Source organism: Grammomys surdaster, unplaced genomic scaffold (genome assembly GCF_004785775.1).
Source record: "Grammomys surdaster isolate TR1022 unplaced genomic scaffold, NIH_TR_1.0 239, whole genome shotgun sequence".
Lineage (NCBI taxonomy): Eukaryota > Metazoa > Chordata > Mammalia > Rodentia > Muridae > Grammomys > Grammomys surdaster.
Window position 1 is genome coordinate 5,827,213 of NW_021604684.1, and position 20,351 is coordinate 5,847,563.

General features: G+C 38.5%; 1 protein-coding gene across 2 annotated transcripts in view; it reads right to left on the minus strand.

The window, feature by feature from the left end:
• The window catches only part of Malt1 (MALT1 paracaspase), a 52,800-nt gene that overhangs the window by 10,388 nt on the left and 22,061 nt on the right, over positions 1 to 20,351 (minus strand). For both annotated transcript variants that reach the window (XM_028774244.1, XM_028774245.1), the window contains 6 exons: positions 20,183 to 20,209; positions 17,986 to 18,015; positions 12,163 to 12,366; positions 4,913 to 5,090; positions 3,794 to 3,868; positions 3,080 to 3,207 (listed from right to left, as the gene is read on the minus strand). In XM_028774244.1, the coding sequence (XP_028630077.1) occupies positions 3,080 to 3,207; positions 3,794 to 3,868; positions 4,913 to 5,090; positions 12,163 to 12,366; positions 17,986 to 18,015; positions 20,183 to 20,209 (642 nt within the window). The remainder of the gene's footprint in view (positions 1 to 3,079; positions 3,208 to 3,793; positions 3,869 to 4,912; positions 5,091 to 12,162; positions 12,367 to 17,985; positions 18,016 to 20,182; positions 20,210 to 20,351) is intronic.

Sequence of the window (20,351 nt, forward strand, 5' to 3'; positions counted from 1 at the left end):
TAGTAGATGATACTGAGAATATAACTTAAATTTTGTTTTGGTTTTGTTCTGTTTTTTTTTTTTTTCAAGACAAGGTTTCTCTGTGTAGCCCTGGCTGTCCTGGAACTCACTCTGTAGACCAGGCTGGCCTCGAACTCAGAAATCCCCCTGCCTCTGCCTCCCAAGTGCTGGGATTAAAGGCGTGCGCCACCACTGCCTGGCTAAGACCACTTGAAATATTATTTATAACATTATTTGATAGGTAAAGCCAAAAAAGTCTATCAAGTAATGGAGAAAGTACAGACTCACTGTTTCTGCGTACTGCTGGAGGGGAGTGCGTATAGAGTTATAACTGTCATTTGACTATTCTAGAATGACCTAGAGTCTCAGTGAAGTGTTAGGGATTAGGCGGGCCTTTTGGGGGCCATAATGTCTGTGTTAATTGAGGCTAAAGACCCACCTATTGTGGGTGACACTCTCTGGGCAGGGGAGCCTTGACTGTCCGAGAGTGGAGGTAGGGAGCAACAGATGCACACATTAATTAACACACTGCTTTCTTTTTGATTGTGGGTGAAATTTGAGTAGCTGCTTCAGGTTCTCACCACCCTGACCTCCTTGTAATGATGAACTATAACCTGGAACTGTGAATCAAATAAGCCCTTTCTTAAGTTGCCTTTGTTAGGATATTTTGTGTTACACTTAAGTATTATGATTGTTAAAGTCTAGTAATTGTGTACAGTTGGTTGGCTATTATCCATGACATGAACAGTGTGTCTAGCACTGAACACTACATTTTACACTAGTGTACTCTAATCTATTCTTGTCTGGACAATTTTGATTATAAAGGCATGCAAGGTCTGAAAAAAAAAACAGTAAAACTTTTTTTTTTTTTTTTAAGATGTTTATTATATACAGTGCTCGGTCTGCATATATGCCTGCATGCCAGAAGAGGGCGCTAGATCCCATTACAGATGGTTGTGAGCCACGATGTGGTTGCTGGGAATTGACTCAGGACCTCTGGAAGAGCAGTCAGTGCTCTTTAACCTCTGAGCCATCTCTCCTGCACAACAGTAACACTTCTTAAGAAGCTGGTGAGAAGTTCAAATACACTCACCGCCTATGGCAACTTGGTAAACATCACAGGTAAGTAAGTGTGTGATTTCTATTAAGTTTTACACAGTTAAAGTATACTTTGGGCTCCACCTCTAGCTTGAAAATATACTTCAAAACTGCAACTGGCCAGAGCATGGTGGCTCCTGGCCCACAAACACCTGGAAGGTTGTGGAACATCAATACAACTGCTGTTCCAGGATGGCTTAGGCTATCTGCCTCCCATAAAGAAAGTTGAAACACACAAACAGAGTCTGGAACACCTTCATAACACTCAGTCTGAAGATAACTGAAATAATCCAAGGGCTTTAAGTTTAAAGAAGCAGAATGTTTTCAGATAAAAGCTTAAAAAAGAGGAAACTCAGTATGTAAAAGAGACAAAAGCAGAACTTCTCTGGCTGAAGTAGGCAGGAGGACGTCTAAAAACCTCACAGGCTGTGTTCAGTGTTAACTTTTACTTCTGTGTGTGTGTGTGTGTGTGTGTGTGTGTGTGTGTGTGTGTGTGATGAACAGTTGGTAGTAAAACATTTTATTCTTGATGGGCAGTGGTGGTGGCATATGACTTTAACCCTAGCACTTGGGAGGCAGAGGCAGGAGGATTTCTGAGTTCAAGGCCAGCCTGGTCTAGAGTGCATCCCAGGACAGCCAGCTATATAGGGAAATCCTGTCTTGAAAAACCAACCAAATAAATAAATAAATAAATAAATAAATAAATAAATAAATTTTATAGATTAAAAAGATTTATATATAAAAATACATAAAAATCTCAATGTATATCTCAAAAAATATATATTATCTCTCTCTCTACATATAAAATTCTTAATGCATTATATCTGAGCTGTGTGTGATGGCTCATGCCTCCAATACCCGTACTCAGGAGTCTAAGGCAAGGAGACTGCTGAGAATCTGAGGTCAGCCTGGGTTACAGAGTGAAACATTATCTCAAAATCAAAGACTCAAAAAACCCCAAACATTGCCTGTCAATTGTGTTAGATCTGTAAAACTTCAGTTTTTAGGGTTTACAAAGCATGTATCATCTTTTTGATGTGGTTTACAAAAGGTCATTTCAAAACATACACTGCAAAGAATACTTAAAAAGCTGAGACTGGGGCTGGAGGGTTGGCTCAGCAGCCTCTTGCAGAGGACCCAGATTCAACTCCCAGAACTCACAACCATCTGTCACTCCAGAGGGATCCAATGTCCTGTTGTAGCCTTCTCAGGCTCAAGGCATGCATGTGCTGCATAGGCATACATGCAGACTGAACAACTATACATAAAAACACAATTAATTAAGAATAAGTAAATTAAAAAGACTAGGACAGAAGGACTGTAAAGCAGAGGCCAGCCAGGGCTACACAGTGAGACCCTGTCTCAAAAAACAAAAGCAAAACCAACATATCCAAAAGCCAACAAAACAAAACAAATTCAACCACACTGCAACCTCCATATTTAACAGGGTTAGATTTGGCCCTGTCATGAGCAACAGAAGTAGTGAACAGACAGGGAAGAGGGCAAGAAGAGACAGAAGATATATACAAGGTCATACATTAAAAGCAGGACCTAAAAACACCTAAGGTTGGCAAAGAAAGAATGGGTTGTTTTTTTTTTCCTCCCCCAGTGGGGTATCAATATCTTTGAAAGATAAAGTGTAGACAAAGGTACCTTGGTAGAGATGCTGCTCACTGGACTTTCCCCCCTAACTACTAGACTGGGCAGCAGCAAGGCACCAGGTTGACACAGGTAGAGAGCTCTGAGGACTGACTTCCATCTCACCACTGCTCATGATATTCAGCTAGGACAGCAAGGATACAGAAGAACCGAGTAGCAGCAGTGCTGGTGAACATTAAGCCAAAACTGTTTGCTGAAGCACACGGATTCCAAACCCACACAGTATTGATAAGAATAAAATAACAACCAACCAAGGAACCCTGAGTGGGTTTCTTTCCACTGCTGGGCTTTTCTGAGTGGATTACCCTTTTAAAAATTTTACCTTCTGCAACTTCATCCAGTAACACAGTAATTTTCTTGTCTTCTAATAATCTATCTTTTAAAAACTTCATAAAAATCCCATTTGCCAATCCAGAATGCTGGATTTCAAAGGCTTCTGCTCCTTGGCACCTTAAAAACACCAGGAGAAAAAGGTGAAATAAGGCAGGCACAGAACAACACAACCATGTGTTCACTGACAAAACTGAACACACAACAGAAGCCAAAGGCAGAATGATGGTATCCAAGGCTGGGGAGTGAGGGGTAGGGGAAGGGCATTCTAGGCAAAGGGCAGAATGCTTCTTTCTCTTAGCTAGGCTAAGTAAATTATGGGTGTGTAAGGTAAACGGAACACTGATGGGCTTCATACAATTAGTCTATGCTGTACACATTGGAGCGCCCTATACCGCACAAATACATATGCTTATAATTTGTCATTCCAATAGGAAGAAACCAACAAAAAGAAAAGCCAGTGCTTGCTAGTGGAGTGTCCACCCCCACAAGTAAGCTTCTCTTTCATCTGCCCTTCAATGGTTCTCAACTAGAACTCAGCTAGAGGCAGAAGTGGAAGGTTCTGCTGCTCTGTGAGAAGGCATCAAGGAAGTGCATGGCTAAAGCTCTCTATCAAGGACACCCAGACGGATGCCCATGGACGCTTCTGTCTCTAATCTACAATGAAAACAAAGACACAATGAACACTGAATAAAACGATGCTTACGTGGCATATCCAAATACAATATTGGCAGTGACTTTCAGTGCATCCAAGATTGGAATTGTATCATCGTAGTCATTTCTATTTAAATGTGTGGGAAGGAAAAAAGGGCAGATACAAGTATGAGAAATTAAGAATGTTCTTCAATGAAAAATATGCTACTACTTTCAGTATATATAAAACAACAGATTCAAATCCGTCCCCACTCGCACCCCTACAGGGTTTCTTTGTGTAGCTCTGGCTGTCCTGGAACTTGCTTTGTAGACCAAGAAGACTTGCTCTGGACTAAAGGTGCCACCACCCCATGATTCAAACTCTTTTACTTAGACAGCTACATACTTACCAAAACCAATACAGGCTCCTACATTTTTAAGACAGTAAGTAGTCATCACATCTTTTATTAACTTTTTTTAAAGGTAGGATCTTGCTGTGTAGTATAGGCTAGCCTCAAACTCTAGATCCTCCCACTCTAAGCCTCCTGAGTGCTAGGACACTGCTATACCGAGCTTTTAGTTTTTTTCCAGACAGGGTCTCACTGTGCATCCCTGCTGGCCTGGAACTCACTATGTAGACCAGACTGGCTTTGAACTCACAGAAATCTGCCTGCTTCTGCTTTTTGTGTGCTAGGATTAAAGGCGGTTAGCCTTTAAAAGTTGAAGTTGTAGCTCAACTCTCCTCATTGAATTCTGACTGGTAAAGCAAGCAAAAAATAGTCAATTTGGGAGGACTAATCATTGGTTCTGATCTTTGGGGACACAAAGGCAGACAAACAGATCCAAGACTTCCAAACTCTGTGTCAACAATACTTTCCACTTGTAAGACAAGACGGACTGGTGACTACATGCTCTAGATCCACAGCTGTGGCTTGTTAATGCCTGGAGAGTATCTGCAGTGACTGCTAGCAACATGTATATGCATTCTAGAGAGAGTATATAACTTGTACCTTTTAGCTCTTTTTATAGCAAACAGAAAAACATTAAAATAATTAGATATACATACTAAAAATATATCTTCATCAAGTCTGCTTTCAGAAACTCACAATTCCTAGTGGCTCTTAGCACCTTACAGAATTGCCTTACATTGAATTTGTCAAGGTTGACACTTGATAGAGATTAGACATTTTACCTTTTCCGACACATATCCAACAGGAACACATTCAGTCCAGTCTCCTTTTCTTGCATCAATTTCAGTATGTTTTGAACGCATAGGCAATTTTCAGACCTATATGGATTTGGAGCATCAACAGGGACCATAAAACTGTTCCCAAAGTTTTCGTAACCGTGCCCTGCATAATATAACAACCCTGGGGGTGGGGAGAGGAAAGATGTCACCTCTAAATGCACTTTCAACATGCACAGATACACACTGTAAACATGACCTCTTTTCTTCTGGCTGATGGAGGCTCATCTAAGAAACACACATTATAGACATGGTCAATAATCAAGTTAATCTGAACTGTAAGTTATTTTGGAAATGGTCAGCATTTAAATTTAAGATAGCTCCAAGATACTGTCTGAAATATACTCTAATTTCGAGAAGTAAGACTGAGTTAACATTATACTATGGAGCAGAAAAAGGTAATGAGGACTTCTCTCCGAAGTTGCCCTCCATGAGGCCAGAGTGCAGGAAGGAACCTTCATAAACACTTAGCAGACTAACAAGCAAACATGATTCAAGATGTTTAACATCATTTATCACTAACGAATTACAACTGGGGTAAGATGCCATTTCACTCTTACTAGGGTAGCTGTAACCAAAAGACAGGCAGTAACAAAGATGAGGTGGAATTGGGATTCTCATTTGTTTCTAGCAGTAACTTAATATGGTATAAAAACTTTGCAAAGAGTCTACAAGGTCCTCAGGAAATTAAATACAGCATTACTGTATGTTCAGTCATCCTACTGGTAGGTGTACATGTAAGAGAACTAAAACTGTGTCCATACAAGACTGTTCACAAATGCTTATAGAAACAGTATTCATATCACTCTCAAAGTGGAAATAACTTATATAACTATGGGATAAGATAAGCAAACTGTGGTATATTCACATAATACATAATATCCAGTTTTAAAATAAAAGCTTCAGATAACATGTTATATAACATGTTATATAACATGTATAAAACCAGGCACATATTCAAGAGAAAGTATCACCTTTTAGACATAAAAGGTTACAGGTAGAATGGTTCCATAGAATAGTTCCATTAAAAAAATATTTTAAAATAAGTTTCTATGTATCTAAATGTATAGGTTTTTTTTTTTTTTTTTTGGTCAATTTGACACAGACACAGAAACTAGGGTCATCTAGAAAGAGGGAATCTCAATTTAGAAAATATTTTTACCATAAGATTGGCCTTCAGACAATCTGCGGGAGCATTTTTTAAAAAGTAATGATTGATGTGGGTATGCCCAGTTCACTGTGAGTGGTGCCCTAGTCCTGAGTTATATAAAAATGCAAAATGAGCAAGCCATGGGAACAAGCCATAAAGCAGTTCCTCCATGGCCTCTGCTTTAGTTCTCACCTCCAGGTTCCTAACAGGAGTTTGTTGCTTGACTTCCTTTCATGATGTACCGTGATTGATCAGAACATGTAAACCGAACAAACCCTTCCTTTCTCAAGTTGCTTTTGGTTATGGTGTGCTACCACATCAATAGCAAGTAAACTGTAAACTAAGACAGTGTGTGTGTGTGTGTGTGTGTGTGTGTGTAGTCCAGAAGAAGGCATAAGATCCCATAGAACTGAGATCATAGTCATCTGTGAGCTGTCTTGATATAAATGCTGGAAACTGAACTTTTTCTTTTCCAAGGACCACAAGATCTCTTAACTGTTGAGCTATCGCTCCAGCCCCAGGGGCTCTTTATATGAAACATCCAGAAGTGGCAAGTTTCTAAGAGAGAAGGTACATCTGTGGTAGTCAAAGGCTAGGTAGGTTACAGAGACATACATGGGCATATGTGGGCAAAGCTCTTCTTTTCCTAGTAATAAAAAATGAGAGTTAGGCAGTTGTGACCTATGCACAAATTTGGGAATATTCTGATCCACTAATATATATATATATTTATATTTTTAAAGAGCACAAGTTGTATTTTTAGCAAGTGTTTAAAATATAACTGTTTTCTAAAAGCATCTTCACTATTTCTAGAGCAAGAAAAATGTCTTTTTTTTTTTTTTGAGGGGGCTGTTCTGGTTAGCTTTGAACTCACTTTGCAGATTAGGTTGGCTTTGAACTCACAGAAATCTATGTACCTCTGCCTCCTGAGTGCTAGTATTAAAGGCATGGTCACCATGTCCAGATAAGGCAAACTTATTTTTAAGCTTAATGACTTCACTGAAGTAACCCCTTTATCTCATTTAATCTTAACCCACTTTAAGAGGCATCATGAATTCAGATTCCTGAGCAAGTTTTATCATCTGGTGTACAGCTTCCTAACATTGTAACATATGCCTTGAAATGTTGCAGCATCATTTAAAAAATTACTAATATTTCAAAAATTTTAAAGATTTTTTGTTTGTTTGTTTTGTTTTGAGACAGGGTTTTCTCTGTGTAGCCCTGGCTGTTGTGGAACTCACTCTGTAGACCAGGCTGGCCTCAAACTCAGAAATCCCCCTGCTTCAAACTCAGAAATCCCCCTGCTTCTGCCTCCCAAGTGCTGAGATTAAAGGTGTGTGCCACTACTGTCCAGCTAATTTTAAAGAATTATTTTTAGTTTTGGATATGTGCAGGTACCCATGGAGGCTACAAGAAGGTATTGGATACTTTGAAGCTAGAGTTAGAAGGACTTATAAACCACCCAACATGGGTGCTGGGAACCAAGCTCAGGTCCTCTTTTGTTTGTTTGTTTGTTTTTCGAGACAGGGTTTCTCTGTATAGCTTGGGCTGTCCTGGAACTCACTCTGTAGACCAGGCTGGCCTCGAACTCAGAGATCCGCCTGCCTCTGCCTCCCAAGTGCTGGGACTAATGGCGTGTGCCACCACCGCCCGGCTCAGGTCCTCTAAAAGACAAGGACTTGCTCACTCATAACTGCTGAGCCATCTCTCCAGTCACAGTCCCACTTTTTGCCACTTAATCACAGACTGGCTTGGAAGACACTGTAACCAGTCTTATGAATACTTAGGTTTTCTGACAGAAAATGCTCATGTTATAACATTTATCTTTGCATAACATTTTCATGGTTTTCAAAGCATTTGCATATATACAACCTACTTTTAATTCAGATAATACAATTTATAAAAGATATCTATTTCTATATCATTTTGCTCTAGTGAGACAGGGTCTCATTTTGTAGTTGGGCTACCTGGAACTCTTTGAACCCAGGCTGGCATCAAAAATTGTGACAATTCTGCCTCAGTACCCTGAGTGCTGGGATGACAAGGTGTGAATTTCCATGCCTGGATCTTATTCCTGAGTCACAGAAGAGAAAATAAACAGCTCTGCTTCACATCACATGGGTAGACTCTACAGGTGGTATTTCTACCTTTGTATTAAGTTTGTAATTTCCTTGACTGATCATGTCTTTGTTTTTTTTCTGTTCTTTACCTGCATCTTTCTTCTGTTTTCACACTGACACCTCTGTATCTGTAGAGATGTAACAGGAACTGGACACTAACAATGCATCAAGGCAGTCCAGCAGGAGCACTCTGGGAAGGACATTTGAGGACTGATGCCACTCTCAAAACTGGTATAGTTTAGATACCTAATCAGAAAGCCTGGGTGCTGCCCCATGTGGCTTTATTGAGATTCAGCTGTGGAGAAGCAGCAACTCTGAGGGAGGTTCAGCTTTCATTACCACAGATAAAAGAGAGGTGTGGTCTCACCACATGGTTGCCATAACCTCAGCAACTGCTCACATTAAGGCACTTTAAAACATGTCTTCTCCTTTCCGAAATGACTTGGACAAAGTGCAAGTCTTTGTATCGGAGTCTATAATGACATTATATCAAGGTAGGATTATTTTTATATTAAAAAAAAAAACAGTGAAAAATCACTGTATTTTAAGAACTCCATCTCTGACACTGCTAATTCTCTTAATTATTCAAGGAAAGGGGAGAAAGAAGATACTTTTAGAAACATCAAGAAATTTAATGTGGTTAGAAATACAATTATGCAAATTAGATTATTAGAGAATTTTTTTCATCTTGGCTACATGATTTTCAAGAATGTAGTTTGGGACTGGTGAGTTGGCTCAGTGGGTAGGGTGTTTGCCACCAATACTGACACTCAAGTTTGGTTCCTCAGATCCACCTGGTGAAAGGAGAAAACCGACTCCTGTAAGTTGTCCCCTGACCTCAGGCACTGTGGCACACACTACATACATACAAATGGATGCACACTAAGTAAGTACAGGGAATTAAATTGGGTTTTGAGGCTGGTTTTAAACTCAGAAGTCTGATTATCTCTGCGTCCTAGGTATTAGGACTAAAAGTGTGTGTCACCAGGCATGTATCTTATTAATTAATTAATTTTAACATAGCTATTGGTTTTGGCCTACAGATAAAATGTTTGGTGGCACATGCTTCATGCTTGTAATCCCAGTACTACAGAGGCCTAGCCAGGAGGATCCTGAGTTTAAAAACAGTTTTGGCTTCATAAGGAAACTGTTTCAAACAGAACAAAGGTGGCAAACCTTTCCTAACCAGGTAGATTTGCATTCTACTTTGCATAGTGATCTGAATATAAAATCACCAGCTCTGGTAGACTCACACAATCTTCCTAACAAGGTAGGTAATGGAATCATTTCTCTTTTACATACTTAGGAACTTGAGACACCAAGAGGTTTAAAGGCTTACCCAAATTCAAAGACTAGTAAATCAGAAAACTAGACATTGGATGCAGGTAATCTAGAGCATCATGCTGGTATATTAAGAGCACGCCTAAGATTTCTTAGAGGAGAAAAAGTTGGGGGGGAGGAGGGCAGGAGCATAAACTACAGTGCAGTCTACACAATGAAGTATCAGTACACTCTCATTAGCAGTATACACCAGCACAATGATCAAGATAAGTTCAATTTCTCTAGTCAGGCCCAAATCGCATTGAGTCCAAATCTCCAATCTAAAGATAAAGGGAAGTTTGAGTGCTGTTAATAGATGTTTTGAGTATGTGTGCATGCATGTGTGATGAGTAGACGCATGTCTTCCTGTCTGTGCACACCTGTGTAGAGGTGTGCAGGCATGAACATGCACGTAAATACGGAGGCCAGAAGTTGATGCTGGATGTTTTCCTTGATCACTCTCTACCTTATAGATTGAGGCAGGGTCTCTCACTCAAACTCAGAGATTATTAATTTGGTTACCGGCCAGCTGGCTTGTTCTGGGGATCCTGACTCTGTCTCTCAAGAGCTAGAGATTACATTTATATGGGTGCTGAGGACCCAAACTTTGGTCCTTATGCCTATGCAGCAAACAAACACTTTATCCACTGAGCCAACTCTAGCCCATTTAATGAACATTCAAGAACAGTAACAAAAATGGTAACAATGGATACAATAATTTAGGCAGCTTGAGTGTGTCAGGCATGCATGAGGGTAATTATTTTTTTTTCCTGTAACGACAAAATTACCTAACCACAAAATCCAAGGCTTGGACATGGATCAATTTATTTTAAGGTTCAATGCTATCCATGGAGTTACATTGAACTAAATGACTGACTCCAGGGCTGTCATATTCTGACCAAGTTTATTTAATATTCTCTTCCACAGAAGGCATAGGTAAGCCATAGGCATTGATGAATTTACAAAAACATTTGGTGAGGTGAACAGACATCCACACAGTTACTGTTCTTCTATTGATCTGTATAACTATTTATACATTTATAAGTAAATCATTTCTAATTTTTGGTTTGTGCTTGTTTACATGTTATAAACTGAATTACTCATTTTCTGTTTTACTATAAATCTTCCTTCTTTTTCAATGAGTGGGCGATAAGAGAATATCAACTTGTGTCCACACTTTTCTGTATTTAAAGTTCTTCATGCTGAAACTCCTTTTCCTTTTCCCCATCCCTAAAGGACTTGGGGACAGTAGGAGAGGTAAAGACACTCCAAAAGAGACAGAAAAAGTCTCCTCATGGCAAGCCTACACCATGAAGCCTTTCCACACTTACATTTAATGTAGATGTGTCTGATGTTTTGGATAGTCACAATACTTCAAAATATAATGCAGCCACCCTGTTAAAGACATGAATCAGGATTTTAAGTTTTCTAGCTTTCTTAAGCTATCCTTGGTTCAATGATTTATTAATCTTTATTCTAGACACCAAACTGAAGCTGCTATAGTGGGGGATTATGTGTAAAGTGTGCACAGTGTCAGCCGAGCTCGAGTCTTGTCCTTTAGCCTGTCCTTTCATAGTTCTGGCTCTGCTTAATAAATAACAGGGGCAACTAAAAGTTCTCACTTAAAACAGTTAAAGGGGGGAAAGTTACAATAACAACTGCAGCAAAAATTAAGAGTAATGGAATATATAACTATATATTTAATCCTCATTCTTTATTTTAGAGACATAAATTTAAACTAAATCAATACTTATCATTACTTTTTTTCTTATACCTCACTGTTTGTAGTAAAGTTTTAGGAACAAGTCACACAGGAGTCTTAAAAACAGATAATCATATAACACACTCATGTACTCTTTTTTTAAAAAAGAACTTTCATTTATTGAAGACTCATATAAAGTAAGTTCTCAGAAAACACATTTTCACAAACACAATATATATTCTATCACAACCTTTTATATTTAAAAGAATTTATATAGTATCAAGCATATATGAATGTTTTGCTACTTGATTATCTATAATGTCAAATTCCTAAACTTACTAAATGACTAGATACTGTATGGAAAAAAAGGAAAGACAGGTAAGACTTCTCTTAAGAACAATGTTGTTTTAACATGAATAAAATAACCATAGAAATAAAGATATTAAGCTAATTAGTTATTTGCATGGAATAAAGATAAAATTTAAAACACGTCAATTCAAAAGTATGTTTACCTACTTTTATCTAATTTCCAAGTTTTTTCTTTTTAATATATATATATATATATATATATATATATATATGCATATATACCTAAAATATATTGTATTATGTATATATGCACATACACATAATATCTACATCTATACACAAATGTATACACATATATACACACACATATACACATACATATATATTCATATTTTGCCTGTGCACCACTGTATGCCAGGAAATCTGGAACTGGAGTCACAGATGATTGTGAGCCACCATGTAGATGCTAGAAATAGAACTCAGGTTCTCTAAAAGAACAGCAAGTACTCTTAACTGCAGCCCATCACTTCCAACTCTTAATGTGTATAATAAGAATGGCATATAATTATAAAAGTGAGTATTAGAATTATCTTACCATATACTCCTTTGTCTAAAAGGAGTAAAAACTCATCCACAGCGTTGCACATCTCATACTCGGTAAGATCCAACAGTGAAACAACTTTGAAGTCTAGTTGCCTTAATAAGTTGGTCAATTCATACACATCCACCAGAGGAGCTTTAAGCTTGGGATGCTCCCAGTAATTCATATTTCCTATCAAAAGAGCGACTTTGTCCTTTGCTGTAAGAAAAAAAAAAGGGGGGGGGAATTAGAGGAGGATGTAGGAGACTAACCAAGCAAACACCTAGAGAGGGGAAGGAAGGATTCAGAGCTGGGAGGGAAGAGACCAAAGAGAAAAGAAGGTACTTCAAAGGACTTTTGTTCCTACAGTAGTTGTGTGGACGCACCATTTCCTCCTAGCTCTAAATTAAAAAATATTTCTAACATCATCATCATCATCATAGTAGATGTGAATGTGGACACACACGGATGATGGTGTATGTGTGGAGGTAAGAGGACAACTTTCATCTTTTTTTTTTTTTTTAAATTGGGTGTTTTATTTACATTTCATATGTTGTCCCTTTACCCCATCCCCCACCCACCCAGGAACCCCCTATCCCCTCACCCTTCCTCCTTCTTCTCTGTGGATGTAACCTCTATCTACACCCCCACTCCCACTTTCCCATCCTCAAAATTCCCACCCCCTGGGGCGTCCAGCCTTCATGCGGTCAAGATTCTCTTCTTCCACCTATGCCCAGCAGGGCCCTCCACTCTTACATATTCAGCTGAAGCCCTGGATCCCTCCCAAAGTGCTCCCAGGCTGGTGGTTTAGACCCTGGGAGCTGTGGTTGGTTGGTATTTTTGCTCTCCTCATGGTGCCGCAAACCCTTTCAGCTCCTTCAGTCCTCACTCTAACTCCTTCATTGAGAACCCCATTATCAGTTCAATGGCTAGTTGTGAGCATCTGCCTCTGAATATGTCAGACTCTTGCAGACCTCTGAGGAGACATCTATATCAGGCTCTTATCAGCATGCACTTCCTGACTTCCACATCAGCATCTACCTTTGGTGACTGCACATGGGGTGGATACCCAGGTGGAATGGTCTTCAGACGGCCCCTCCTTCAGTTTCTGTCCCTCACTTTGTCTCCATATTTGCTCCCTTGAGTATTTTGTTGCTCCTTCTAAGAAGGACCGAATCACCCCCATTTGGTCTTCCTTCTTTATGAGCTTCATGTGGCCTGTGGGTTGCATCTTGGGCATTTCAAGGTTCTGGGCTAATATCCAATAATCAGTAAGTGACAACTTTCATCTTGCCAGCGCTCTTTCTTAACTTTCCTGTTTGCCTGGGATCAGGCCACTTGAGGAATTTTTTTGATCTTAAATCTTTTGACTTTGCTCAGACAGAAAGAGGTGTTTCAGGGTGGGGGCAGGTAAAAAATATGTACCCATGCCTTAAGAAGTGTCAGCTAGCCTTTATGGGTATGGCCTGGTCTGAACAGTTGAAGAAGGCTGGACAAAGCTTAGAGCTTAAGAGATTTCAACACTGCATCTTTTTTTGTCGGTCTTGGGGTGGGAATTGTGGAGACAAGCTGTCAAGAGACCTATGCATTGACAGTTGCATACAATTAAAGCACAGAAAATTACAATAGCACACAATACTTGATAGTAATCATTAAAAGCTACACAACTGGCTTACATATTTACTATATAATACTTCTCATTGTTAAATTTTATTTTAAAAATGATAAATTTCATCATTATTGTAGAGTATATGACTTCTATTCATGAAAAAAAAAGTTATTTCTTAACAGCATATTGTAGTATGTCAGCAGCAGCCTTATACGACCCAGTTTTTAGTGCATTTCTTGAATGCATTGGGACAATATTGAAAAATTGACCTATATGGTCTAATGATGCATTTCTTAAGAAGATACACCTTTATCATTCAGTAGTATGTAATTAATTGTATTTGGAAAAGAATGATTTTTAAAATACAAGAGTCCAAGAATGTGAGAATGTGAAAATATCAATAATTGCCAAAAATTCTTGTAAAACTTTGTTCTCAATGATAATTTTTAAAACTAGATTATATAACTTTTAAGAGATCAATGGTACAGAAGATGACAGGTCTTACCTGGAGAGCTCTACTTGGGAAGCAGTTGGTGTTTAGCAGAAGAGGTGGAATGGACTTAAGAGTAACAGAGAAGCAGAGGTAGGGCTGAAATAAGATGACAAGGACCCACTCCAGAAAACGGTTGTGGCAGAAACCAGACAGAGAAAGGAATAGTAAAATTGAATTTGAGGAAGTAAGAGGAATAAAGAAAATGGCAAGTATGTAAGCAAATCATGATGGGTTTTAGATGATAAGTTCAAGAAATTTACTATAAAACTTTATACTGTAGGCACAACCCACAAGTTCTTGAACACAAATCATCTATTGGAAAAGGGACCTTGGGCCTGGGAGTATAGCTCAGTGGTTAAGTGCATGCTTAGCATGTATGATGCTCTGGGTTTAATCCCTGGCACTAAGAAAAAGAAAACAAAAAAATAAAAATGCTAAAAAAACTTTACAAATATACTTAGCAGAGGATCCTAGACATTTTTCAGAACTTAAAGTAGTGCATTCTTTAAAAACTAGCACAGTGCTATATTATTAATTACATGTTTAATAGATCTAAGTGACTTATCCAAAAAGAGTTCATACTCCTAAGCACCTAGAAAAGGGTCTAGTAATCCTAAGTGCTATTAAGTATTTGTTAAGTCTTTGAATTTTTACAAAGAATGCAGATTTAGCATAAAATCTGACTAGTGCAATTCAATCTGACTTCCTGTTACTCTGGTGCATTCAATCTTGTAATGACTCTATTTCCTTCAAAATAACGTCGTAATTCCTGAGTTTGGCACACAGAGCCACTTACATTCTTGCCACTGTATAGACGGGGCACAAGAAATCATGGTATCTTTGTCCTGGTGTGGTGCAGTCAGTCTCACCTCTAAGTATGTGCTGCCCTCCCTCTGACTTTCTCCAAGCAGCATGTAGTATGTGGTGACACTGGCAGTTCTGAGCTGTGTATTAAAGAGGTCCTGACAGCCTTCAGTTTTGAGATATAAGCAGCAGCAGCAGCACAGACAGGGGAAACAGCAGAACAGAGGAAGAGTCTCTCATTAGTCCTCACTAAGGTACTATGGTGTGGAAGTGACGCCTTCTTGTATTTGTAGCCTTGGTCACCAACAGATTATAACTACACGAGAGACTCCAAGAAGGACCTTCTGTAAACCCCACAGAACAAGATAAAATGAAACTGATATATTTTTTGAGACAGGGTCTATGTAGTCTTGGCCATCTTGGAACTCATTATGTAGGTCAGGTTGGCCTCAAATGCACAGCTATCCTCCTGCCTCTGCCTTTCAAGTGCTGGAGTTAAAGGTGTGCTCCAGCATGCCTAGCTGATGCTGTTTTTTTCATCTAGAGAATTCTGGACTAATATTACTACTTAATAGATAACTATATCATCAGCCTAATGGCTAGCGGTCCTACCCTAAGATTCCACCCTCCAACAGTACTGACATATTTGTTCTCTCACACTCCACAATTCCACATTCACCAAGTCTGCCTTATCTGCCTTATCTTCTAATTTGTCCTTGAAAATTCTCACTGAATCTTCCCTCATAAAGCCTTCCCTGACTCCCCTAGTCAAATCTGATCACCATATTTTAGCAATAATTTAAGGTTATTTATCCATTTCTACTATGACACATATTACATTCATTCTCCTACTTACTAAAAGGTAGCAAAGAAATGAGATATTTGATGCTTGGTGAACCTCATGAAAAAAGTTAACCTAATACTTAGTTTATCTTGTTCTTGTAATATCAATTTCTGTGAAATGGCACGTGACAGAATGAACCAACAAGGAGGTATAGAATCACTGACCCCAGATATCAACCTCCAACCAGCTATCAATTACATTAACTCTGAGCAAGTTTTAGAGTTAAGTTGGGTTTTTTCTTTTTTCTTGTCCCCTGAGACAGGGTCTCATCTTCACTGTTGCCCAATCCTGTGATGAACCCTGGGCCTTGCTGAACTGCTGTGGTCTCAAGTCTTAAAGCAATGCACTCTATTTTTGTACTACCCCTATTCTTTAACATGCTTGTTCCTGTTCACTTTCCCCTCCAACTCAGTAAACACAATGTCCTGACTATTAATGTTTTTATTTATTAACCTTTTAAAAGGCTTTTTTCCCCTATGCAGTTTTTATCCCTTGGTTAAATTCTCCAAATCCCAACTCTTGCTTCCTCTGGATGTGCACTGTAGAACCTCTGTTTGGTACACAGAAATGGACCGATGGACCAGATCGCCTGTCTATCTTTACTTTTTTAAAAAATAGTTAAAAGTTAAAAAAAAAAAAAGTTAAAGCCGGGTGGTGGTGGCGCATGCCTTTAATCCCAGCACTTGGGAGGCAGAGGCAGGTGGATCTCTAAGTTCGAGAGTTCGAGGCCAGCCTGGTCTACAGAGTAAGTTCCAGGACAGCCAGAGCTACACAGAGAAACCCCATCTCGAAAAACCAAAAAAAAAAAAAAAGTTAAAAAGGGTTTATTTATTTTATGGATATGAGTATACTGTAGTTGACACACCAGAAGAAGGCATCAGATCCCATTACAGATGGTTGTGAGCCACCATGTGGTTGCTGGGAATTGAACTCAGGACCTCTGGAAGAGCAGTTGGTGCTCTTAACCGCTGAGCCATCTCTCTCCAGTTCCATCTGTCTTCATTTTAATGCTAAATTCTGCTACATAAGAGCCACATAACTGATCTATAATCTTAATTTTTGTCCTTTTAGTTGAGAGCCTTTGCCTTTAGTGGCTAAGCCATCTTTCCAGCCCAGATTTTTAAGTTCTACATCTTAGTGTGACTCCCCAAGGGGTTTCCACTTCCAGGCAGTCACTCCTGCTCTGTTAGTTACAGATCTTGGCTTCTACTCAGCTCTGCAGTCATCACTCCATTCTTTCCTCAATCTGCTAGACAAGAAAAGGGTCAACTGAAAAAATTTAATGTCCTAAAAAAACTTTCTTTATTTTCATTCTTCTTTCTAATCTGAAACAAAAAAGGTTTCAGGCTGGGCACCAAATTTTTTAACCCAGCACTTGGGGAGCAGAGGCAGGAAGATCCCGAAATTCAAAGTCATCCTTGGATTAGTGAGTTTGAGGTTGGCTTGGGCAATGTTAAGATACTATTTCAAAAAAATAAAAAAAAAGATAAAAAAGTGTTCAAAATTCTGATCAAGGCCTATTAGACATCATTCTAACCTGACTTCTGTATACCAATATGTTCACTACTTCTACTCTTTAAGCACTAGGCTACTGAGCCTTTACCTACGGCTCTGCCGGATATGCTCCCTTGTGTCTTATTCTCAAAGCATACTTAAATGCCATTGTCCATTTAATCTTATCTTACTCCCTTCTCTTCCAATTGTAGGTGGGAAAGCATACTTCAAAACTCACTGATATCTACATGCTAGCTTCCTAATTTCTACCTCATCAGAAGAGAGTGATAACCACTTTTTCCTCTATATAACATGCATGTTTCTTTTGTTTCTATGTTGCCAGAAACAGAAATCACTCCTTAAAAACTGACTTGAAGCCAACTCCTCCCCACCCCCCAAAAAACCCCCCAAACCAAAAATATTTTTAAAGGCTTTCTTCCATAATTTCTTTTATCCAAAATAAAAATCTGGTCCAATATCCCTCAAATACTCATAAATCAATCAAGTTAAATATTGCAAATTCCCTCACAAAAATAAAAAATTAGAGTTAAATACTGTAATTACATTTGAACATGTACTTTAAACTTAACTCACCCAAAGGCTGGCCAGTTTGTTCTTTATTATCTGGACAAGGATAAAAGAACAAACAGATGCTGTTATTCATGGTATATCTTCGGAGCTAATGAGATAAGAAAAGCAATGAATGCGGACAGCAGCGATATCATTAAAACGCTATAAATAGTAGAGGTCACAGAGGCTAGAAAGAGAGGGGAGAAAATCAGAGGGTGAACAACCCACAAAAACAGAAGGGAAGTGGATTTAATGCTGTATAGCATAGTAGGACAACTATGTCTCTAACTTATGAATTTAAGAATAATTAAAGGAGAAGCTCTTGAAGGCCCCCAACCCATAGATTAATAATATCTAACCAGATAAAAGTGCTAATTACTTGGACTGAATCATTATACACTATATATATATATGTGTGTGTGTATGTGTGTGTGTACATGTGAGTGTATGTATGTATGTATCAGGTCACAAAATGGTGAGTAATAACTTAAAAGCAAAAATGTAGAATATAGTTACTAAAAGCTAATTTATTAAATGTTCATTAAAATTTGTTAAAAGATTTTTGACAAAAATATATGGGTCTATATTATCATACACAGAATGAAATCATATTCACTCTGGAGTACCACTAGGAAGTGACACAGGAAAAGATGAAGTTCAACTCACTGTGTACCCAATTCTTGTAGGGAGGGGTAGTTTATCTGCACATTTAATAATACAGATGCTGTGGGAGCCTTGCTATACATCATTTTCTTTAAACTCAAAGGTTTGGTTCCTTGAATAATAAGGAAAAGCAGGCCTGAAAAATGTTAAAAACTTAGTAGTGGGTATATACTGAAGTTTTTATGAAGCAGTTTCACAACTCTTTAAAAGGACAATCTATAAGGGACAAAGGTAGGGAAAGGGATTCTATCAACACCAAGAGAAACAATTACTAGGATAGTCATTAGTTCCAGAACTTTGATCAATTCTTACTGAGCTTCACATGAATTTCAAGATACTACAAGCAAAAATAACTTTAATGGTGATGTGGCTCTTTGTTTTGCCTAATCTGCTCACATACAGTCAGCAGAGTTCAGACAGAACTTACGGTAACAGATGTCTTGGGAAGAAATACAAAGCTAAGCAAACAGCGCTAGAGGAGTAGCTCAGGGAACAGTGAGTAGCCAGTACACACCAGCCCCGCCCCAGCACAAATCCCCAGCTTCATGAAATGAACAAAATCAAACAAACTAATTATGGTAATAAAATAAGGGGACCATCAGGCTTTCTGCAAATATTAAATATTCCCATGCCTTCTTCATTTATTTCTGTATGATTTGATTAAATCTACTCATAGGATCTGTCAGTGTCTTTCAGAATGCCCGCAGCTTATGTTGACATCCTCTGTCTTTATAAATTCTTTATTACTGAGATGTCCTTTATCCAAGGTGATTGCTTTTTCTTTACCTTAGCTTTTTCAGAAATCCATTCTGATCAAAGCTTGCCTTTAGAAGTCCTAAGTGTTCTTACCTGTTCAGTATTTGTTAGTCTCTTAATAGTTACAGACCAATGCATCTTTCTACCACCAACTCTCTTCATTAACTGCCTTTCAGATCTGGTGACAGGCCCTACCCAACCACTTCAGGGATGCTCTATGTCTGACAGTTTAGAAATGCAACAAGCCACTGCATCAATATGCTCCAGTCTTCCACATTAACAACAATGGACCTCCTTCTATAAAGAGCAACATAAAATGATTAAAAAGCATCAGTGCCGAGCAGTGCAGCCGGCAGTGAAACACCTGGCCCAGCAGGTATAAGACCCTGGGTCTGATCCCCAGGAACACACTAGAACAAAATTCTCAATTTACACTTATCTATTTATTTTGTTTGTGTGTGTGTGGGGGGCATGGTGCACATGCAGAGGTTAGAGGAAAATGTGCAAGAATTACTTTTCTCTTTCCACCACAAGGGCTCTGAGGGTCAAATGCAGGTAATCAGGTATGGCAGCAGGTACTTTTACTCATTTGGATATATTATTGGCTCAAGCACTGATACTTTATTGTTATCCAAAATACTTTATCAACCTTTATGATCTTGTAATCAATAATATTTTTACATTGTACATGCTTTAAACTGAACTTCATGTAAGCAGTAGTCTAAGAATGTAGGCAAGAATGTCTATAGCACGGTTACTATATCAAACTTAGCAATGTAAAAAAAAAAAACTGTTTACTTACAGGGATGCCCCAAATTATTTAATTCATCTAAAATAGAGAAAGAGAAAACAGATTAAAATTTGCATAGTCTCACTACCCTAAATTACAGCTGAGCCTCATGTTTTTAACTGTACCCCTTGTCCTAATAATATTCTAATGAAATAAACAAAATGAAATAGGAAACATTAAA